Source organism: Wickerhamomyces anomalus, assembly GCF_001661255.1.
Source record: "Wickerhamomyces anomalus NRRL Y-366-8 unplaced genomic scaffold WICANscaffold_1, whole genome shotgun sequence".
Taxonomy (NCBI): domain Eukaryota; kingdom Fungi; phylum Ascomycota; class Saccharomycetes; order Phaffomycetales; family Wickerhamomycetaceae; genus Hansenula; species Hansenula anomala.
Genome location: NW_017567110.1, coordinates 1,860,110 through 1,882,135, shown reverse-complemented (window position 1 = coordinate 1,882,135; position 22,026 = coordinate 1,860,110). Strand labels below are relative to the sequence as shown.

Below are 22,026 nucleotides of genomic sequence, written 5' to 3'. Positions count from 1 at the left end.
CCACACCCTTGTATTCTCAATTATTATTAGTATTAGCATCAGTTTTATTCTTTTTCTTATAAGAACCTCTCTTCTTCTTTGGTGGTTCTTCACCGCCGCCAGGTAAAGTCTTTCCAGAATAACCTGGAAGGGTTTTACCAGCTGTAGCTGCTGCTGCTGCCGCCGCGGCGGCTGCCTTCTTTGTAGGTTTCTTTGGTTTTTTAACTTTCTTACCATCTTCATCAACATCTTTATTCTGCTGTGGTGCTTGTTGTGGCTGCTGCTGTTGTTGTTGTTGTAATTGTTGTTGAGCCATAGCTTTCTGTTGGTTTAATAAATGTTGCTGTTGTTGTAATGGACTCATGCCTTGCATTCTTTGTTGTTGCAATTGCATTAACCGTTGTTGTTGTTGTAATTGGTGTTGTTGGGCAGGTGTTAAATTCCCATTTTGTGAACTAAATTGTCGACTTGTTAAATTAGCAGACATTGATTGTTGTTTTAATTTTTCTTTCTTGATTCTCCATTGCTCAACAAATCTTAATCTTGTGAATTGACTTGGATCACTTCCTGAATCTCCTAGTGCATGGTTTGCCTTATCATTCATCAACAACATAAATTGTTCATATTCAGAGTTTTGTTGTGGTAAATCATCATGGAGATCTTTATAAGGTTTGAAAGCTTTTGATTCTGGATCAGTTGATTCTAGTCTATGATTATGAATAATTTCACCAGTTTCTTTATTAATTTTTGGATATTCAGATTGTGGTCTAAAAGGCTCAGGTATATGATATGGGTTTGATGGAACAGATAAATCCAATTTTCTTTTAGTCAGTGATAAAATCTCAGCCTCCATACTGACACCTAAATGATCACTAAATCTTTGTAATGCAGAATCTGTTTGGTATAATAAATCATAAAATAATGATAATTGTGTTGGTTTCAATAATGTTTTAAAAGATCTTGGAACTTTTTTCAATTCTTTATTTTTAGTAGTTTCATTAATACTCTCCACCTCGATTGTATTTCTATGATCATAAACTTTTAAAATAATACAACCTTCATAAAATCTTATACCAGCATCTCTTAAAACTTCCACAATAGCATGCGGTATTTCTTCTCTTGCCACATATTCTAAAAAATCTTTTACAAGTTGACTATTTTTCGATATTATACCATCCTGTGAGGTTTTTGTTAGTATGTTTGAAAGCTGGTTTTACTAATTAATACCCACTTGATTCCCAAATCTATAATGGTTTTCATGTATGTGAAACTCTAAGCTTGGATCAAAATTTTCATACTTCTTCAAAATCTCTTCAGAAGTTTCAGCAAAATTATAAACCCTTCTTTGATTAGGACTTCTAACACCAGCCAATCCATGAGCATTACCATTCAGTTGAGCTTGTCGTTGTTGTTGGGCCAAAGGTGATGGACGATGCTGTTGCTGTTGTTGTTGTTGAAGGTATTGTTGACGTGTTCCATTCACTGGTATACCATTGACAGGTATCCCAGCCTTCATTTCGTTATAGGTACGTTTAGCCTTTTCTTGAGCTGAAGTCACAGACATTTCTTCTTATTGTAGCGAGTGACACCAATTAATATTCGTTCTCTAAAGGTTATAAAATGCCTCTTTATTAAATAATCCACCAACTTCCAGCGCTGGTAGTTATTTCCCAATGACTTAGTAACCAAATTCCAGTTTAATCAACTAATTTCCAATTGATTTTGGATGTGTTTCCCACGTATTTTCTAGCCCTGTCACTGTGCGCTTCTTTGTTGATGGTTTTTTTCTCACCTTCAACCAGAAAATCAACAAAAATCGGTTCGTGCGCACTTTTCAGTGTCCTCGGCTACAATAACTAAAATATTAAAAAGAGAATTGACTCTATAAAAACAACTATAAATTATACTATACTATATTATATTATAAATGCTCAGATCTTTGTATTGCTCCAGATGTCTTGAACACCAAAGAGTGATGTAATGGTACCAGCCAAACCGATGGATCCCTCGTCGTAATTGAGGAATTTCAAATTGTTTAAAACAATAAAGAAATCAAATGAATCCCAAACTAATCTCTTTGTAGCTTTGAATTTCTCCAATTCGATGGCTTTTGATTTCTCAGCATCTTTTTCATCCAAAGATTGTAATTTACTTGTGGTGATTGAAATCTTTCTCAAATCATTAGTTAAACCGGAAACTAACCCAATAAACCAAAACCAGTTGGCATATTTTGGAGCTTTAGCAAATGATTTATTTGAAACTAATCCCAATAATTTCAACCAAGCAACTGAATCTAATGATAAATAACCAACATAAGCTAAATTCTTCAAAACAACTGTGGCTCTAATGATTGGATCTGATAATTTATTATCAAATGCTTTAGCAGCATCTTGAATATGATTTAAAGGTTTCAAGAATCTTAAACCTTTTCTAATAAAAGTGGATTGATTTTGTAAAGCTTTGAATAATTTGGCTAAATCCAATGCACCTTTTTGAGCAGCATAATAGGATAGAAATCTAACAAGGTATTGAACAAGACGGAATGATTTTTCTCTACCAGCGGTAGTGTCCAAGTATTTGATTAGCTTCTTGAGAGTAGGATGATAAACTAGAGTATCCACCACCATTTTTGAATATATTTCTTATTTGATTGATTGATTCGGTAAAGAATGGAACCAAATAATTATGAGAGTATATTGCTCTTTTATATACTTTCCATAAACCCCAGGTTTTTCCCATGATGTCAAAGTCAAAAAGTTTTACCGTTCAGCCATCGGCCAGCCAAAGGCAGTCCCCGTCCGATTACGGATTTCTGGGCTGGAGCAAACCGGAAGAGACAGGGACACAGATTACGCTGAGCAAGGGTAAATATGGGAATGGCATATAAACTACAATATTCATATTCATATCCTAATCTATAATACATTACTTTTCTCTACCTAGTTCTTGACAATGTTGTGTGCATACTCTCTGGATTTTTGAACCAACAAAGAGTCAGCTAAAACCAACGCAGCCATGGCTTCAACAATTGGAATGGCTCTTGGTGTAACACTTGGATCATGTCTACCTCTAGCAGCTAAAACACCCTTCTTACCTTCATAAGTAGCTGTTGGTTGTTCTTTACTAATAGTTGCAGCTGATTTGAATGCGACAGAAAAATAGATGTTTTCACCATTTGAAATACCACCTTGGATACCACCAGAATTATTAGTCTTTGTTCTAAATCTACCAGTTTCTTCCTCCAAATAAAATGGATCATTATGTTTAGAACCTGGAATTTGAACACCTTCAAAACCTGAACCAATTTCAAAACCTTTAGTAGCTGGTAATGACAACATAGCATGAGCCAATTGTGCTTCCAATTTATCGAAAACTGGTTCACCCAACCCTATTGGGGCATTACGAATAACACAAGTAACAACACCACCAATTGAATCTTTAGCATCTCTATATTTTTCAATCTCTTCAACCATAGCTTGAGCTACACTTGGATCTGGACAACGAACTGGACCTGCATCATCAACTTGTTCTCTAGTAACAGTATTCAATAATTCAACAAATTTTGGATCAGTAACATCTCTGGTCATTTTAACTTCACCAATTTGTGATACAAATGCAACAATTTCAACATTATTAGCTTTTTGTAAAAATTTCTCAGCAATAGCACCTGCTGCAACTCTACCGATTGTTTCTCTAGCACTTGAACGACCACCACCAGATGAAGCTTTGATACCATATTTACTTAAATAAGTGAAATCAGCATGAGATGGTCTTGGGTATAAATCAGTTTCACTATAATCATGAGGTCTTTGATCTTCATTAGCAACCAACATACCAATAGAAGTACCTAAAGTCTTACCATATTCAGTACCTGATTGGATGAAGACACGATCTTTTTCATTTCTTGGTGTAGATAATTTTGATTGACCTGGTCTTCTTCTTGTTAATTGTGGTTGAATATCAGCTTCTGTTAATTCTAAACCTGGTGGAACACCATCAACGATACATCCGACTGATTTACAGTGGGATTCACCATAAGTGGTGACTTTGAACAATGTACCGAATGAAGACATTGTATATGAGTTTTATGAAGTTTTCTTTAAAGTTGGAATGTGCTGATTCGAACATTTTATATATCGATGAGACGAGAAGACTCACTTTTTTTTTCAACGCTCGTAGGTGAAAAAAAAAAAAAAAAATCGATAATCTGTTGCACTGGCGAGAAATTGACACATGAACTCAAATACAAATGTCACAAACTTCTCATCAAGTTCTATAGTGTAACAGATTTATAAGTTTTGAATGTTTAGGCCTATTGTAATTTTAATACAAGAGTGAAAACAAATCATCAATTAGATCATAGCTCATCAATTGCTTAATTCATTAGTCTAGTGGTTGTGTAGTACTTTTTGTAGTACTTTTTGTAGTACTTTTTGTAGTACTTTTTGTAGTACGTTTTGTAGCACCATGTGTCAAAATTCACATCCAGATTTTATTCACAGATATGCTCAAGGATCACTATTCTTTGATCCATACATTTCTAAGAAAGCGTTAGTCTCATTCATCTTATCGGCATCGGCTTTCACTTTTTCAATCCATCTTTCAACTAAATCACCATTCTCCTTTTCTAATTTATCAACCTTATCCGTTAGCAAATTATTTTGAATTGATAATGATAGTATCTCATCATTTATTAGTTCAATCGACTTATTCTTATGTTGGTATTCTTCTGTCTGGTTGTTCAATTTATTTGTTAATCTTGTGACAGCTCTGTTCAACATTGTAACCTCTTTTGCTGATTTCAAACGTTCGGTCTTTTGTTGCTGTAGTTGAGTCTCTAATTCCCTGGTATTATCTTGTGAATTCTTTAATTCAATTGATAGTTGTTGGTTTTGTTCTAAAGATGATTGTAATTCACTAGAGTCATATCAGTATCATGAACTCATAAAACACAGCCAATTAACTTACCCTTGAGCGTCAGTTGCTTCCAATTTAGCGAGCGTTTCCTCAGCTTGCATAGCTCTATCATATAATGTTTCAACTAGCTAGATGTTAGTAATTATCGTACATTTGCTCTCTTGATCGTTTATACTCACAACTTGTAAACATATTGATGTTGGCTTTTTCTATCTTATCCCTGAGCTCGAGAGACTCCATAAGCTGGTTTCTCCATTCATTTCCATCACTCATATTATCATTGTCTTCACGTGTTCGGTTAGTTGAACTTGATGATAACATTTTAAAGCTTCAATTTGTTCAGCTCCAGTTTCCTTTTTTGACGCAAGACCTCCGCGAACCCGTTCTGTAATTTTTAGCACATTCTTGAATTTGAAGCAAGTTGATAAACAGTCCACGAGATAATTGAAAACAACAAACTTGACACTTTCCAAGGAGAAACATGAGCTCCAATGTGTCCATAAATGCTAATACTGAAGCAGATGGACAGAAGCCTACTATATCAACGTCATTTAAAGAACCCACCAAAGAGGATTTAGGAGCATCTAATCAACTTTCAAATGGTTGGAAATATTGGAAAAAGATACAAGGTTCCGCTGAACATACAAATAGGAAAATGTCTTCAATAGATCCACTTCAGGCTCCTAATACCATTACTGGGGAATCTACAAGAGAAGAAGCTTCTATACGGCCTGAAGATGCTACATTACCCAATGGTAATGAAAATCATATAAATGACAACAACACTAAACAAATTCCAAATGAACAACAATCACCACATAAACAAGAGCCACAAGAATGGTCTAAATGGTTTAACCCATGGTCATATATCCCACATGAAGCGTTCAACTTCCCTACAAGTCAACTACCCACAACATCCCATCAGCAACCCAATGACAATCAATCAGAACATTCATCAACATTGACAACACCTACACCCTCAGATAACGGATGGTTTGGTTGGGTATGGGGAAGACAGAAGCCTAGTGAAGAAAATCTAACACATGATATGATCAGCTCCATAGAATTAAAGAAGAATGTTAAAGAAGCTAAAAAGGCTATACAAAGTCCTGACGCGATCTGGGGCTGGTATCAAAACCATTACAATGATAGAAAAGATGGTGAGCTCTCTGTCTTGGATACAAAAACTGAAACTAATCCTGTTGATTTGAATAAATACCCAGGTCAGTATCAAGAGCCTGAAGGTAATGAAGGTTGTGTCGTGCCTGATTTCATGGAGTGTTTTAGAGAGATTACAACAAAGACTAAAGTTAGAATTGCAACTGAATTATATTATAATTATCCTACTGAAAAGCACCTATACATCAAGAGAAAGATTCATAAACCATTGATACGATATGTTTTGGTTGTGTCAGTGATGGGTGGCTCTAAAGGAAGTAAGGCCAATGTTGTCAATTCCAAAACGTTGAGTTCTTTAGCAGTACAATCAATCAAGGATTGGTATACTGATAAGGAGACGAGTTACGACTATCAAATAGAAAGTGTATCATTGGAGGCTTCTAAATTGACTGAAAACACTTCAGAGGATTTATTCAAATTGCTGATCAATTGGAGAGAACAATTCAAAAAGATAGACCATGTGTTTTTCGTTGGTTATAGTACTTCTGTTCCATTATCTGCAAAGTTATTAGAAATCATGATTAGTAGAAATCTGTTTGATAATTCCAAAAAGCATGGATTGTTGAGTATTGATGGTATCGTTCCAGGACCATATATTGAAGAAACTGAAGCACTCAGTGTTAATTATTGTTCGGATTTCAATCAAACTTTGGCAACACTAGTTGAACAGTATAACGTTAAGCTTTCAGTTATTGGAACATTGAATAACATCCCAGGATCATTGGCCATCCATTTGAAACATCCAAATATTTACCGTTCATTATACATTTCCAAAACTAATTATGATAATGATTTTGAAAATCATTTATTTCAAATTCTTTTGATCTCTCATAATTTAGGACATTCTTCAACTAGGCTTCTGATCCAATTGAACAAGTATTTTGCATCATCAACTAATATATTGGAAGATTTGAATGCAGGGTTTTATTTAAATGCAGTGAATAACTCATTGAGTACCACAAGTTTGATCCAAGGTAAAAAGATGACATTGGACTTGGTTAATGATACAATATTAGACAATGAATACAACTTGATCTGGACGTTGCATGCATTTGTTGATGATTTCAAAAAAATCAAAAACATTGATTCTCACAAGAGAATTGTCAAGTTTATAGAATCCTACAAACAATGGGATCCTCAATCTAAAAGTCTGAAAGAGTTGAAGTACATGTTGGAAGTTTTGAAGATAGATGACTATTGCGGTGCATTGTTACGTTAACGATATAATGATAGAATAGATAAAGATTATTGTTTATGTAGTTGTTCATTACTCGATCTGATGTTTACAAGAGATCGGCGCGATTCACCTGTTTTTTTCGCGTTTGTTTACTATACCGAAAAAGCATGGTGTATGAAGAAAAAAAATGTAATTGATCCATCACACTTTTGGTACATTCATTCTTTTAACCAAGTGTTAAACCACTAAGATGTCGGTGCTTCCAAATTCTAACAAGAGAGTATGTATTCTCAGTCTCATTGATAAAGTATACGATCCAGCTAACATGTCTCAAAGGTTAGAAATCTTTCAGAAGAAGAGGCCCAACCACTGAAGAAATCACATACAACGGTGGCAAACCATATCGGGACACTCTATAGTTTACATGATTCTTTCCATTTATCAGTGCCCAATAAATCAACAGTGGTTGTTGGTAGAAGTCGTTCAAGTGATATTGTTTTAAGAGGATCTGATATTTCAACAAGACATTGTGAATTAATACCCATCTGGAATGATGTTTTGCAAAATTTTTTTTTGAATTTGATTGATCATAGTTCCAATGGTACATTTGTGAATGGTTCAAGGGTTGAGAATAAGAACTGTATCTTGAAGAATGGTGATAAGTTGAACTTTGCTAAAAGTGGTGCTTATGTTTTCAGATATAAAAGAGATGAAGAATCATCTGATGAGGATAAAGAGAATGTTGATACAACTTCTAATGTCAAACCTGCCAAATCATTCTTTGATGAGTATGTTCTTGGTAGGCAATTAGGGTCTGGGCATTATGCTACTGTTAAAGAGGCAATTAGAAAAGAGACTGGTGATTCATTTGCGGTAAAGATTTTCAAACCACAAAGAGCTGATGATACTAAGAGCTCAAAACAATTCAATCAAGAGCTTGAAGTTTTGATGAGTATCAAACATGAAAATATTGTCAAATTGATTGGGACCTATACAGAACCTATAAACAAATTTTCATTCACCACATATCTTGTTTTAGAAAAAGTCAATGATGGTGAGCTATTCACAAGAATTGTCAAGAAGCAAAACTTGAGGCAAGATGAAACAAAGGCTATTTTCAAACAGTTGTTGAATGGTTTACTATATTTGCATAATAGAAATATCATTCATAGAGATATAAAGCCAGAGAATATATTACTAAACATTGTTCCTAGAACTTCACCAAGTCAGAAACAAACAGGACCATGGGATGAGAATGAATTGGATGTTTCAGTGAAAATAGCAGACTTTGGATTAGCAAAATTTATTGGTGAATTGAAATTTACAAATACTTTATGTGGTACTCCAGCATATGTTGCGCCAGAAGTTTTAAACTCATCAAGAAAATATTCCAAGAATATTGATTTATGGAGTGCTGGTGTGCTACTTTATGTTTGTTTAGTTGGATTCCCACCTTTTAGTGATGAATTGGGTCCTCCAAATATGAGAGAACAGATTATTTCAGCCAAATATGCGTTCTATAGTCCATATTTTGACGCTATCGATGATTTGGCCTTGGATTTGATCACAAAGTTGTTGGTGCTGGACCCTGACCAAAGACTCAATATACAGCAGGCAATTGATCATCCATGGTTCAATGATGATAGCTCAGCACCATTGGACACTGTCACTAGATCACCAATCAAAGGATCATCCTTGCCAAAGACCTACACTGAGCTCTCCCAAATGCAGAGCATGGAAGGGCCAGGTGTCCCATAGAGTCTCCCTATTGTTTAAGTTAAAGCATGTTGATTTTTTTCTTTTCCTGTTTGTTTGTATTTTTGGGTTTATACTAGTTCGGCGGCTAATGTTCAAAAAGTATAAAGTCAGATTTCTCCAGATCTTGATTTGATCTTTTGAACAAAACTCGTGACAATTGAGGAAAGTGCAATGTCTAATAGTACAAAGCTGGCTGGTGCTGATAATGGAAATGGTGGTAAGCCAATGGAAGACAGTGTCTCTTTGATGCTCAAGGACCTGACACATTTGGAGGATACTGATGAAAGTGATGGTGATGAAGAGCTAAATGAAAATGAAGAGATTGATGAAGAGGCAATAAATAAGGAGCTAGTAACTTGGGCTGGAAGATTGGAATTGGAATCAATTGATCTAAGGGAAAAGGCTAAGGCGTTGACAAGTCAGATGACACAAAATTCAGAATCAATCAAGAATACCGCTCAAGATTTGAAATCTGAGTTCAAGAGTTGGAAAGAAACTTCAAACAAGTCATTAGATGGTGCTATACAAACTTTTTCTAAAGCTTCAGCAAGTTTTTCAAATGCTAGTAAAGTGTTGTCAAGTTTGAAAGGTAAGGATAAATCTACAACTAGCGATATCCAAAAGATACTGGAGACGCTTAAATCAGCCAAAGCTACAATTGAAAGCCTTCAAGTGTCACATACAAACTCAAGCAAGAAACAAGTGAATGATATTACAAATTCTGTTTTGAGCAAAAAAATTCAAACTGTTATTAATGGGATTCAGAATTTGACTAACCATGTTGTTAACGTTGAAGAAGCTCGTAAGCAAAATGATAAGAACCAAAAAACAATAAATGACACTTTAGAGAAATGTTTGAGAAGAATCGAAGATATTCAAAACTTGCAGGTGGATTTCAATAGAGAATTAAAATCATTGAGTAGATCACAAGCTTCATTGTCATTGGAGTTTTACAAGTTCAAAACAATTAATAGAAGAAATGATGAGAATCAAATTACAACTTTTACACCGGAGAGCTCATTTAATGATTCAAGGAGTGATTCAGCTTTGAACCATCAATTACCATCCAGTTTACCCACCTCAAATGCAAATACATCACAGCAACATGATCAGTCTCAAATACCACCTCAAGATGATAATTCAACACAAACAACTAAAACTTTTCAAAAACCACTCAGCTTTCCACTGCCTAAGAGAAGAGGAAGACCACCAAAGGTGCAACAAAGAACCAGTACATTCAAACCAAGAACGAGAAGTAGCCAGGTGATTATAGATAATTATTTGTATTCGGATAATCTACCAGCCATTAGAACAAGAAAGAAAAAGGACATGGATGAAGGTAATCGTAATCATCACCAAGAATCAAACCATGTTGAGCGTCAATCTAGTATAAATGATCAGCTACCAAAATATGAAGAAGTCATTAGTTTATTATCAGATGATGCATTTGGTCAATTCCCAGTATTATCAGATCTTTAAAAAATTTCAGTTTTTTCAATTCCTCTATTACGATCTAATTTAATTCTAAAATTTTGGCCATCTGGTGTAGCAGGGGTACCTCTTTCTGTGAAATCTCTATAATATAACTCATAAACAACCATATATCTTGTAATGAACGCTCTAACTTGTTCGTCAGTCATACCAGTTCCACGTAATTTAATCAATTCATGTTCTTGTTGAAGTCTCCATTCATAAACATTATTAATATCATCAGTATCGAAAAAGATATCAACATCAAAGAATTCCCATATCTTAACATATTGATCCAAAAATGAATTAATTTCATGGATATCATCAATTGGGAAATTTTTCAATAAAGTTGATTCTTCATATTTTGTTTCAATTTCATCAGAATTTTCATATGGTAAAAAACCATTAAACCAACCTTCAATAATCAAAATATCCACAGGTTTTTCAATATCTAGCCATAAAGATTCATCATTCCGATCACCTTCCCCATTAAACGCAGCTTTATTATAAGTTGGTATCTTGAACCCAAACTCTTTATTCACAATCTTGGAAATTAATTTATACCCCAATTCAACATCATGAGTCCCTGGTAATCCTCTCCCATTTAATAATTTTGTACCCGGGTGTTCCTCCGTTAATAATTTCTGATCTCTATGTTTTAAATATAAATCATCTGTTGATATGGTTATTGATTTTAATTTTGGATAAGTTCTTGTTAAGTATTGAAGAAGTTTTAATGAAAGGTATGATTTCCCCGAACCTTGAGGACCTGATATGCTGATGACTAATGGTCTTTCGAATTTCCACTTGGTGATTATGGGTTCGATGAAGTCTATTGTCTTTGATAATGTGGCCATTATTAGTATAATCTCGGTTCCCTTTGTTTTTCAAAGTGGTTGAGGATTTTGTGGAGAGCTGATGGTTTTTATATGATGGTGTTTTTTTCCGAGAAAGTATGGGGATGAGCCTGATTTGAGCGTGGGATGAAAATCATCATTAAGTAAAGCTACATCATGGTGGGATTTAAGAAATAATTTATGGTTATTGTATTCAATTCATGGTCATTGTCTAAATGGCTTTCAAATCTTTTAATTTTGAAACTAATTCATCAACATTACCAACTTTAATACCAGCATTACGAACAGGAGGTTCTTCGACTTTTAAAACTTCTAAACGTTTAGTAACATCAACATCAAAATCACTTAGTTTTAATTTTTCTAATGGTTTTTTCTTAGCTTTCATCATATTTGGTAAAGTTGCATAACGAGGTTCATTTAAACGTAAATCAGTAGTTATAATTAAAGGTAATTTTGCCTTGACAGTTTCTTCACCACCGTCAATTTCTCTAGTGACGAAAACTTCTTCACCTTTCAATTCCACTTTAGCAGCATTTGTGGCTTGAGGCCATTTCAATAAACCTGCAAGCATTTGACCAGTATGATTTGAATCATCATCAATAGCTTGTTTACCTAAAATTACTAAATTTGATTGATTTTTCTCAACAACTTGTTTTAAAATTTTAGCAACAGATAAAGGTTCAATTTCTTCTTCACCAACATCGACTAAAGTTGAGGAATCAGCACCTTTTGCTAATGATTGACGTAAAATATCTTGAGATTTAGTTGGACCAATTGAAACAACATGGATTTTATTCACTAGTGATTTATTAGCTTCTTTGATACGAACAGCTTCTTCAACCTATTCATTGTTAGTTATGTTATCGAAAGAGTAATACTTTTATAAACTTACAGCAATATCACAAAATGGATTGATACTGAATTTGACACCTGCTTTTTCAATACCAGTATTAGTTTTGTTGATTCTTGGTTTGATGGCGAAATCAATCACTCTTTTCACAGGTACCAGTATGTTCAATTTGGTTGACATTTTCAAAAATATAGGTGGGTTTTGTTTGGTCTCCTCCAGGGATCTCTAATTTGTAGATGGTTTTTAATGAAATGAGCTTTTGGTTTTGACTCAAATGTTCAAGATCTTGATGTAATTTCTGGACATGAAAAAAAATCTTATGTAATCACGACTCGGAATTTTAGCACCTACAAATTAACTTGTTCAATATTTGTTAATTGAAGTGTAATAAATAAGTAATAAATAGATGGTTAATAAGTATGGTGGCGGTTCAATAAATAAATAAATAATAAATAAGAGTTCTCCCTATTTGATGGGATTAACCTAAACAGATGTTGGTTGTTTCAATTCTTCAAAAGGTGGTAATTTGAAACCCCAAGCTTCTTCACCTTCTCTAACTTCATAATATTTTTTCAAATCAATATCATGATTATTATGGCTAACAAGGTTAAACCATGGAATTAAATGTAAATTCAATTGAGAATTTTTAGAATTTCTTGAAGCAACACCTTGTAACCAAGGAGTTAAAGTTGAATTACCAAATAATGGTTCACCTTTACTCAATTTTGATTTGATTTCATATCTATCCTTTTGCACTTCTCTTGAATTTTCAGAAATCCCCCAAAATCTTTTAGTTGATCTATTATAAGCAATGAAAAATCCACCAATAAAACCTAATAAAGTTGTTACTCTTAATACACCACCATTTGGTTTAGTGAATGCACGGCCATTATTATGATCGAAATATTCAAGGGCAGTGAATAAACCAGGCATACCAACGGTACCTATTGCCCATGCCCCATAGTCTGATAATCTAAAGTACTTGATGACACGGCCAAAATGAGGATCTGAGTCAATTATCTGGGGAGGTGGTTGTTAGTGGTGATGGTTATCAAGTGGTGGTGAATGATACTCACTTCAAATTTAGGAGCCATCTTTCAATTGATACGGATGTGTTGAATTGGTTTCTTCAATATCATCATCATGTTAAGTTTTGATCAAGGGAGGTATTTTTTGGGTGCAGTCTTGTGTGCTGGTGTTTACGCTGGTGGTGTTCTTATATTTACGCAGCTAGGCTAGGGAGAAAGGCTACGATATTGGAGATTAAAGAATAGGCTATTTACTTTTAATTAGTTAAAGAAGGTGAGAATAGAGAATAGAGAATAGAAAATAGAGATAATAGTTGGTATATCTTGTTTCTTGTTGAAGATAATGTGCAGACTGTTATTGTTCTTTGGCTATCAATTCTGAATCTGAATCTGATTAATCGTGATTGCCACCATAATGAAGACTAATAACTAATACAACCTACGCTAACTAAACAATCCATTCTATTCCATCTTATTCCACTCATTATAATCCATCTAATTACTAATATCTCAACATTACTAATTTAATTTAATTTAATTTAATTTAATTTAATTTAATTCAATTTCAATTCATTCAAATTCTCAAAACTTCCAATCGAAAAAAAGACCGGCCACAATTTGTAAGCCAGTGGAAATCTGTTTTCATATAAAAGAAAACCAAACGACGACTTTACAAATTAACACCTTTCCCAATAACCATCATCAATTGATAACACATACACACATACAATATAAAAATGGTTACTGTCATCACCTCTGCCGAACAATTCAAAGAAGCTATTGCTCAAGACAAATTGGTTGTCGTTGATTTCTTTGCTACTTGGTGTGGTCCTTGTAAAATGATTGCTCCTTTATTAGAAAAATTCTCTAACGAATATTCAAATGCTGCCTTCTATAAAATTGATGTCGATGATTTAGGTGCTGTTGCTCAAGAACAAGAAGTTAGTGCTATGCCAACTATCATCTTCTACAAAAACGGTGCTGTTGTTGATAAAGTTATTGGTGCTAATCCAAATGCTATTAAACAAAAAATTACTTCAAACTTATAATTGAAAAAACCAAAAGAATTGACTTACAAAGAAAAGAATAGAGTATGATATTTGTTTGGGTGTGTCTTATAATTATGAAATGTTTAATGGATATAACGTGTTTTAACTTTTGTTCTGTCTGAAATATCGTAGTGTGTACGTAATAACTGGTCCGAAATAACTACACAATAATTCAAAATTGAAAGTTGCTCATTGCATTAAATCAGTGATTCGAACATTTATGTATTCAAATCACATGGAAATAGACAATTGGTCAACCTAGTTTCCAGCTGTTTTCTTAAGCATGTCAACACATATTGACAGCTAATTAAACAGCTAACAACAACGTAGTTATATGTTGACTAGATCTTCATAAATCTAGATCTTTATAAAACATGTGTTGGTGATATCATGGCTATAGCTTTTTTAGGTCAAAACATTTCTCACATGAACTATGAATTCCATAAACTATGAAAGACCCTTACAATTGTTTCCAAAGATATTCACTTAAGATATCAATCAAGCCATATTAATCATTCATTTTCCAATAACTCTCCAAATTGAAGCAATTTCAGTACACTCTCTATCACAAATTTACTTTAGAGATCATATTTTTAATAATTGAACCACCTGGATATTCTCTAAAAATATTAAAGAAACAAATTCTCACTTTGCTTATATAATTCCAAGAAAATTTGATGGTTTTTCATTGATGAATGAAATTCAAGCTAAAATTGATCTTTTTAGTTAATTATACAGAGAGTTCGACAATGGATCTATAGATTTTTCAGAATAAGACTCCAAAGTTTCTTGAGAAACTTATTTACAGACCATGGTTATATTTTATTATATTGTTAATTATCAAATCGATGGAGAGCTAATACAATCAGGCTAGGAATACTTACTGAATTAGTCAATTCATTATACTGCAGGATGGTAATCTTTTAATAAAATCAATTGGTTGGACTTTATTTTTGAGAAAAGTAGGTGCTTTTATATATACAGCTTTTACTAATCATAACTAGAGCATACGCAAGAACAAATAAATATTAATATCAATATTCATTAGTAGCTTTGTATTGATTGATCAGTTAGCTGTTTGTAGTTTTCTATACTAACTAGATAATCATAAACGTAGAGGTACTGACTACATCAATTGATCCCAATTGCTTCCCAAAATGAACAGATGAAATAATCAAATATGCGTATTGAATGTTACTCTCAATGATTCAAACTTTTCAATTCAAAATCAATTTGGTGTAAACTCAATGTGTAATAGCTGACGTCGCACGAAGCTAAGATCAACAAACTTTTCACTCCTCGTGCTATAGTTGTCCAACTTCTGAACTATATTTCAAGCTTAAAGCAACTTAGAACACACGAGACAAAAAATAAAGGAATCTTGTACAGTGATTATGAAATTTGCACTTTTCCCAAATTCAATGCACACAAAACAAGAAAACACCATGAACAACCTCCTTAATAGGAAATTCAAGGGATTTGCTTTATTTTGCAATATATGGTCCTCCCAAAAAGATATTTCTTGATATTAGTTCAGCATATCTTCACGCTCCCATCAATCACGCGGTATACATCAAACCACCAACAGACCGTGTGACATGTGTGTAGAATATTGGTGGGTACTTGGTACATACCTGTCGTCGAAAATTTTCGCTTTTCGCGTCCTCGCAATCAGAATTGTACCATAATGCAGACTTACTTCTGTGGTCGGCCTACAATGAAGAGTCTTTAATGTGCTCAGTCTAACAAGCTAGCTATTGTACTTTAACCTATAAGAATAGCTACATATTTACTTGATGATTTGCTTATACTTTATTCCAATATTTTCGGTCTTCGATATGAAACTGTCATATCTAGACGTGTACGCAAGTCGATTATTGAAAAAGCAGTTTCCTTTAATTTCTGTACACTGATCATAACGACAAACTTTAGATAAACATCTTTCAATAAACTAGTCATGAGTAATGAATCAGTAGAGAAGGTGGTACATTATCTTTTCAGATGACGAGTTACGATTGCATTAGACTTTCATTGAAATTCATTAATCCAAAAGTTTCTTCATTTTTGTTGAGCTCTGCAGAATATTATAATGAAGATACGAATCCCAGCAAGCTGCAGGTTATTTACAGAATTATATGAGAAAAGACTTAACTAGCTAGGAGTCCTTGCAGGCCTTTAAATATGGATCGACGAACAATATAATTATAATTGCGGCTCAAAATTACAGAATATATTTGATATGAAACCATAAAATTTGTAGTGGTTTCTAAAGTGGAATATCACACCTTGATCAATTCATCCGTTGGCCAGATAACATGCTTTTTGTATGTGAAAGTCTGCTTCACTACTTTGTTGGATGATGATTTTTTGATCTCATTATAAAGTGTGCTTCAGTTGGTGGTCGCGTTTTAATTATGAACTTCTTAATAGAGCAAAGACTATCTAATTAAGAGCCTACCGAAAGCCATTCAGGCCGATTGCAGCATGATCTTTTAATTTGAAAATATCAATCTTGTTCTGCAAGTGATGAGATTACCGTGATGTTAATATTCACCCGTGGTTTTGTAAATATAAAAGAATTGATCAGTGATCTGTTAGCTGCCTGTAGTTTTCAATACTTAATTGAACTAGGTAATCAATATAAACGTGCTGACTACATCAATTGATTCCAAATATTTCTTCCCAAAAATGAACAGATCATGATTAAATGATCAAGTGTGTGTATTGAATATTACTCTCAATGATTCAAACTTTTCAATTCAAAATCAATTTGAAGTAAACTCATAACCTTATTTAATTTCAATTTGCTGCAAAAAGTGTTTCAGTAGTTGTATCATATGTACGCACCAGAAGAATTTAATTTCATAGTCCAACGAAGAACAAAGTAGTTTGGTTCAATACAACTCGAAAGAAACTTGACAACTTGACAGCTTAAACATGGTTGCTAAAACCATGAATAAGGGTCTCATAAAACGTCATCAAAGACAATTTGGTGCTTCCACTCAGAAATTTATGAACTGGTTGTTGTAGTTGGGAATTCATAATTCAAGGGATAATTTGTTTGTTTACACTTTATACACTCTCGGTAAACCCGACCCCCGGAATTCGCCTTTCTTCACGGATGTCAGAAATCACGAGAAGAAAAAAAGGCCTAACCAAACACCAGCTCAAGGGCATCACAACACCACTTGACGTCTGCCATAAACACCTTCAGGTTGCAGGTAAACAAACAAACAAGAACAATAACATTGAGTCCAAACAATAGCTATGAGTTCTGATGACGGTGGCTTCGAGAGTGCGAAGAACAGCGACAATGAAAACATTGACCAAGAATTGCTAGAGTGAGTAAACCCCCTTTGTTTACATTATCCCTTGATTGATGAGATGAGCTTTAGATCGGTTATAACTAACATCAACTATAGACAAACAATTGCTAACTTGTTTTTGAATAATCAGAATGAACCAATCCAGTTCTTTATCCCTGCTAACGAAGATGATAGAGAGAATTTAGTCAATTTAATCACAGTGAGTATTTTAAGTGGAACCCTTTGATTACAAGACTAACATTTTGATAGACTCATGGTGGTAAAGTCTCTGATGATGCAAGTATTGGTTACTACATCTCTAAAAACCATGATCCTTTACGTGATAGTGTGGAACCAAAATTCATTTATGATTCCGTTGAACAAAAATCTTTATTAAAAATTGAATCTTATAAAACTTTCCCAAATACTGGTAATGAAAATGAAAACGTTCAACATTTAGTTTCATTTCTTGATAATGGAGATGGTGCTAATACTACAACCAATACTACTGAACAAGATTCAACTACTGGGAATACTAGCTTACAATTAGCAACCACTAATCAAGAAGTTCAACCTGCAATTTCAAGATCAATTGTCAATAAAAATGGATTCACCCCACAAGAAGATGCAATGATCATTGATGAAGTTAGAAGAAACCCAAACCGTCGTTCCACTCATAAATTATTTGATGAAATTGCCCTCAAAATTGGAAGACATACCGGTAATTCAATCCGTTATCGTTTTAGAACACATTTACAAGCCTCACTGGATTGGGTTTATCTTACTGATGAAGCTGGTAATTTAATCTTGGATCAAGATGGTAGACCAAAAGTTGCAGAAGGGTTACCATCTACGGTGAAGAGAAAATTCGATGCTAAAGATGATTATGATTTAGCTGTTGCCGTTAGAGAAAACTTATTGGAAAAACATGGTGATAGATATGAAAGAGATTCAAAAGATGTTGTTTTACCGGGCAAATTTTTCGAAACTTTGGCTCAAAATTTCCCTCATCATACTAAATCTGCTTGGAGAGATAGATATAGAAAATTTGTTATTCCTTATGGTATTGATAAATATATTGAATATTATCAAGAAGAGGAAACAAATGGAAGAATCCCTGAAGAGATTAAAAACTTCACAGGTAAGAATCTTTATAAATCAAGTAAAAGATATAGAACCGGTTCAATTGATGATCAAGTTGGTGAAACTTTAACTGAACACAATGATCAATATGACCAACAAAGAAGAAGAGCCAATGCCAAGAAGAGAAAACAACAACAACAAGATGCTAATAATTTATTCGCTGCTGCTGATAATGATGAAATATCAGGCTTGGGTCATTCAGGTAACTTTTTCGATAATCATGCTGCTGCAGCGGTCGCTGCTGCTAATAGAATCAATTCACCACCAAGTCCTGAAGATTTCTTAACTGATGATTTAGTCACTGCTAAATTCTTTGAATTCCAACCATTAATCAGTGTTGTTGATAAGATCACTGAAATTGTTAATCGTTCTTATCAAAGTAGTGATGCTGAACAATTAATCACAGCTTTATATGCAGAAGCCGGTATACAGAAGAAATTTGGTACTTTTATAATCACAAGTGTTTGTGGTGATTTGATTTTAATTCCAAAATTTGTGGAAATTTTTTTGAAAACTGGTGAAAATCCTCCTCAAAATATTCATGGTATTTGGACTCCAAGGGATGATCAATATTTGAAATCGGAAATCCCTGAAAGATTGGATTATTTGAAGAGATTACACGGGGCAAAGAGAATTGAATTAAGAAAAACTTTTATTACAAATGATATTGTTTGAATTTAATCACTTTTGCTCATCTCCGATTTTCGTTACTTATGGTTTGATTTTTGTTCTATAATATAATTGTATTCTTATCTGTTTGGTTTTTTTATTTCAGTTCTTTGGTTTTTAGTTAGTATTAATACATTTTGGTTTTGATTAATAGCTTGTGACGTAGTTTTGGACGTTAAAGGGTACTTTCTGTCATTTCACGCCGTGCATAGTGTTTGAAGTTTTCAAAACCTCATCTCCAAAACATGAAACATTCTGAAAAAAATCAAATCGTTTCTAGTTTTATTTACCTTTTCTAGCTCTCAAAGGCACCTAGATCACTAGTTTTCAAATAATATAGTCATGGGGAAACCAACAGACCCTGAAAAATTGAAAGAATATGCGCCAACAATTGCACAAATTGAAGATCAATACATCAATTCAGAATTTGAAATTGATGATATAAATTTTGAAATATTAAGTACAATAAGATATGATCCATTATTAACAGATTCTGTGGATCCAAATATATTTGAACCAACATCTGATAATTCCAAATTGTTTTTCCTTTTCGATGAACATTTCCATCGATTGAATTTTACCTTGGATTTTTTCAAATTTGGTTTTGAAATTGAAAGAGATGAATTATTGTTGAAATTGAATGAAGTCATATCAGGACTTGATAAATCAAATTCTTATAGAATAAGGTTGACTGTGAATAAAGAAGGTGATGTCAAGATAACAGCTCAATTAACTTCACAAAGATACAATCTATTTGATGGTTTCAATACATTAGAAAATTATTCTTCACCATTATGGAATATCTATATCGATACTGAACCTATTCCAATTTCACCATTCACTTCTTTCAAAACTACAAAAAGGGATCGTTACACTGAAGCTAGAGAGCGTATGCTGAAACCTAATTTTGAAGCTCCTCAAGAAGTGTTATTGTACAATACAGCTAATCAAGTCACTGAAGGTTCAATCACTAATCTAGCGTTCAAAACAACTGATTTCAAAACAGGAGATGAACTTTGGGTAACACCTCCATTAGCATCTGGATGTTTATGTGGCGTAGTGAGGCATTTGTTATTGACAAAGGGATTGATTACTGAAAAACAAGTCAATTTAAAAGATGTCAGAATTGGTGATGAAGTACTATTGTTTAATGGTTTACAAGGTGTTGTTAAAGGTATAGTTAAAGAGAAACCCCTTTGAATGAATTATGAGCTTTTATTTAAATATATGCATTGGAATTATTATTCCTCTAGTTCTTTAATTTCTTTATCCGAATATCCTAAAATGTAGAGTATATCAGCAATGGATTTAGTATTTAATTTGGATGGTGCTAATTTTTGAACTCTTGGTTTAGCATTCCATGCAACACCAAAACCTGCTACACCCATCATTGGTAAATCATTTGAACCATCACCAACTGCAACAACACTTTTAAGATCAATTGATTCTTTTTCTGCAATGAATTTCAACAATTCAGCCTTTTTGTCACCATCAACAATCTCTCCTATTGTTTCACCATTGAAAACTTTCTTTCCATCTATTATCTCAGTATTCAAATTATTTGCAAATGCATAATCTAAACCTAAAGTTTCTTTAACATATGTTGCAAGTTCAATGAAACCACCACTCAAGACAGCTAGTTTACAACCTGTTCTTTTTAATGCTTTAGTTAATTCAAAATCACCTTTAGTAAACTCTAATTTTTTCTTCAAATCGTCCCAAATTGTAGCATCAATACCTTTTAATAATTTAACTCTTCTAGCTAATGATTCTTTAAAATCAATTTCACCATTCATAGCAGCAGTAGTGATTTTTTCAACTTCATCTTCAACACCAGCATATGCAGCAATCAATTCAATAACCTCTTGGTAAATTAATGTAGAATCCATATCAAAAACAAACAATTTTTTCTCTTTACGGAATTCATCATCTTTTTGGAAAATCAAATCAATAACATCACCATTTTCCCAATCCAAAATCTCTTGTTTAACTCTTTCAAAAATTGCAGCTTCATGAGCTTCTGGAGTACCACCATCACTTTTAACTAAGGAACAATGAAAGTCGAAGACACGTTCTTCACTCAAGATTTGAATATTGTTAATCTTTAGAGGTAATGACTCAATGAAGTTCTTGAGCTCAATAAAAGCTGCTGGCTCGATTGTTGATGCATGTGTTATAGCCGTTACCACGTAGCTCATTTTATGATTTCTATAATTGTTGTATCAAATGAAAAGAAGGAAGTGATGCAAATAAGTATGATCTGATAAAAGCGTATATAAATCCCAGCTCATCTCATATCGAGAAAGCTGGCAGCTCATGTTGTCGGTTTTTTTCTCCGGTGCATGCTTTAATGGAAAAACTTTTCTTTTTATGGAGAGTTACAACATGGAAATTGAGGTGTTAATTTATGAAAATGAACGGAATGAAATCTAGTACGCTTTAGTGAACAATTTATCAGAAAACTAAGCTTTTTTAGCTGTCTTCTTTAGCTTTTAAATTGATTATTGTAGTTGGATTTATCCTGACTTCCCAATTAGGAATCTAATTTGTTCTCTGATCAGAATTCATCTCATATCTCTAATTTCGCGATTCTCAAATTTTTGAGGAATACGCCAGGTTTTTTAATTAACCTAAAGGTTATAAAA

The 22,026-nt window shown here is 33.5% G+C and overlaps 14 protein-coding genes across 14 annotated transcripts; 6 read left to right on the top strand and 8 right to left on the bottom strand.

Moving 5' to 3' along the window:
- Window positions 1-16: 16 nt before the first annotated feature.
- Window positions 17-1,543, bottom strand: SPT20 (Spt20p; the record flags this gene model as incomplete). Its single annotated transcript, XM_019182994.1, has 2 exons — window positions 17-1,156; window positions 1,211-1,543. The coding sequence occupies 2 exons, from the start codon at window positions 1,541-1,543 to the stop codon at window positions 17-19; spliced, it is 1,473 nt and encodes a 490-aa protein (XP_019041594.1).
- A 367-nt stretch (window positions 1,544-1,910) lies between these two features.
- On the bottom strand, window positions 1,911-2,606 carry PEX11 (Pex11p; the record flags this gene model as incomplete). The annotated part of the gene is made up of 1 exon (XM_019181389.1): window positions 1,911-2,606. The coding sequence occupies one exon, from the start codon at window positions 2,604-2,606 to the stop codon at window positions 1,911-1,913; it is 696 nt and encodes a 231-aa protein (XP_019041593.1).
- Window positions 2,607-2,918: 312 nt separating this feature from the next.
- Window positions 2,919-4,052, bottom strand: ARO2 (bifunctional chorismate synthase/riboflavin reductase [NAD(P)H] ARO2; the record flags this gene model as incomplete). The annotated part of the gene is made up of 1 exon (XM_019181169.1): window positions 2,919-4,052. One exon carries the CDS (start codon window positions 4,050-4,052, stop codon window positions 2,919-2,921), a length of 1,134 nt encoding a protein of 377 aa, XP_019041592.1.
- A 291-nt stretch (window positions 4,053-4,343) lies between these two features.
- On the bottom strand, window positions 4,344-5,169 carry ATG16 (Atg16p; the record flags this gene model as incomplete). Its single annotated transcript, XM_019180371.1, has 3 exons — window positions 4,344-4,896; window positions 4,948-5,020; window positions 5,076-5,169. The coding sequence occupies 3 exons, from the start codon at window positions 5,167-5,169 to the stop codon at window positions 4,488-4,490; spliced, it is 576 nt and encodes a 191-aa protein (XP_019041591.1). The 3' UTR covers window positions 4,344-4,487.
- An 835-nt stretch (window positions 5,170-6,004) lies between these two features.
- Window positions 6,005-6,783, top strand: CVM1 (Cvm1p; the record flags this gene model as incomplete). The annotated part of the gene is made up of 2 exons (XM_019186130.1): window positions 6,005-6,627; window positions 6,765-6,783. Coding segments are annotated over 2 exons (642 nt in total), but the record flags the coding sequence as incomplete, so codon positions are not given.
- Window positions 6,784-7,502: 719 nt separating this feature from the next.
- Window positions 7,503-9,010, top strand: DUN1 (serine/threonine protein kinase DUN1; the record flags this gene model as incomplete). The annotated part of the gene is made up of 2 exons (XM_019185377.1): window positions 7,503-7,536; window positions 7,698-9,010. The coding sequence occupies 2 exons, from the start codon at window positions 7,503-7,505 to the stop codon at window positions 9,008-9,010; spliced, it is 1,347 nt and encodes a 448-aa protein (XP_019041589.1).
- Window positions 9,011-9,181: 171 nt separating this feature from the next.
- REC107 (Rec107p) lies at window positions 9,182-10,347 on the top strand (the record flags this gene model as incomplete). The annotated part of the gene is made up of 2 exons (XM_019184404.1): window positions 9,182-10,273; window positions 10,321-10,347. 2 exons carry the CDS (start codon window positions 9,182-9,184, stop codon window positions 10,345-10,347), a joined length of 1,119 nt encoding a protein of 372 aa, XP_019041588.1.
- A 138-nt stretch (window positions 10,348-10,485) lies between these two features.
- Window positions 10,486-11,337, bottom strand: TDA10 (putative ATP-dependent kinase; the record flags this gene model as incomplete). Its single annotated transcript, XM_019184403.1, has 1 exon — window positions 10,486-11,337. One exon carries the CDS (start codon window positions 11,335-11,337, stop codon window positions 10,486-10,488), a length of 852 nt encoding a protein of 283 aa, XP_019041587.1.
- Window positions 11,338-11,548: 211 nt separating this feature from the next.
- CIR1 (Cir1p) lies at window positions 11,549-12,367 on the bottom strand (the record flags this gene model as incomplete). Its single annotated transcript, XM_019181271.1, has 2 exons — window positions 11,549-12,178; window positions 12,230-12,367. The coding sequence occupies 2 exons, from the start codon at window positions 12,365-12,367 to the stop codon at window positions 11,549-11,551; spliced, it is 768 nt and encodes a 255-aa protein (XP_019041586.1).
- Window positions 12,368-12,381: 14 nt separating this feature from the next.
- On the bottom strand, window positions 12,382-13,287 carry WICANDRAFT_87853 (uncharacterized protein). Its single transcript, XM_019186129.1, has 2 exons — window positions 13,264-13,287; window positions 12,382-13,207 (listed from the first exon to the last, which is right to left on the bottom strand). Exons 1-2 carry the CDS (start codon window positions 13,279-13,281, stop codon window positions 12,671-12,673), a joined length of 555 nt encoding a protein of 184 aa, XP_019041585.1. The 5' UTR covers window positions 13,282-13,287; the 3' UTR covers window positions 12,382-12,670.
- A 665-nt stretch (window positions 13,288-13,952) lies between these two features.
- TRX2 (thioredoxin TRX2) lies at window positions 13,953-14,264 on the top strand (the record flags this gene model as incomplete). The annotated part of the gene is made up of 1 exon (XM_019181305.1): window positions 13,953-14,264. The coding sequence occupies one exon, from the start codon at window positions 13,953-13,955 to the stop codon at window positions 14,262-14,264; it is 312 nt and encodes a 103-aa protein (XP_019041584.1).
- Window positions 14,265-17,531: 3,267 nt separating this feature from the next.
- Window positions 17,532-19,387, top strand: RAP1 (DNA-binding transcription factor RAP1; the record flags this gene model as incomplete). Its single annotated transcript, XM_019185376.1, has 3 exons — window positions 17,532-17,605; window positions 17,687-17,789; window positions 17,840-19,387. 3 exons carry the CDS (start codon window positions 17,532-17,534, stop codon window positions 19,385-19,387), a joined length of 1,725 nt encoding a protein of 574 aa, XP_019041583.1.
- Window positions 19,388-19,753: 366 nt separating this feature from the next.
- Window positions 19,754-20,563, top strand: ABZ2 (aminodeoxychorismate lyase ABZ2; the record flags this gene model as incomplete). The annotated part of the gene is made up of 1 exon (XM_019180893.1): window positions 19,754-20,563. A coding segment is annotated over one exon (810 nt), but the record flags the coding sequence as incomplete, so codon positions are not given.
- A 59-nt stretch (window positions 20,564-20,622) lies between these two features.
- SER2 (phosphoserine phosphatase) lies at window positions 20,623-21,579 on the bottom strand (the record flags this gene model as incomplete). The annotated part of the gene is made up of 1 exon (XM_019184402.1): window positions 20,623-21,579. One exon carries the CDS (start codon window positions 21,577-21,579, stop codon window positions 20,623-20,625), a length of 957 nt encoding a protein of 318 aa, XP_019041581.1.
- Window positions 21,580-22,026: the final 447 nt, after the last annotated feature.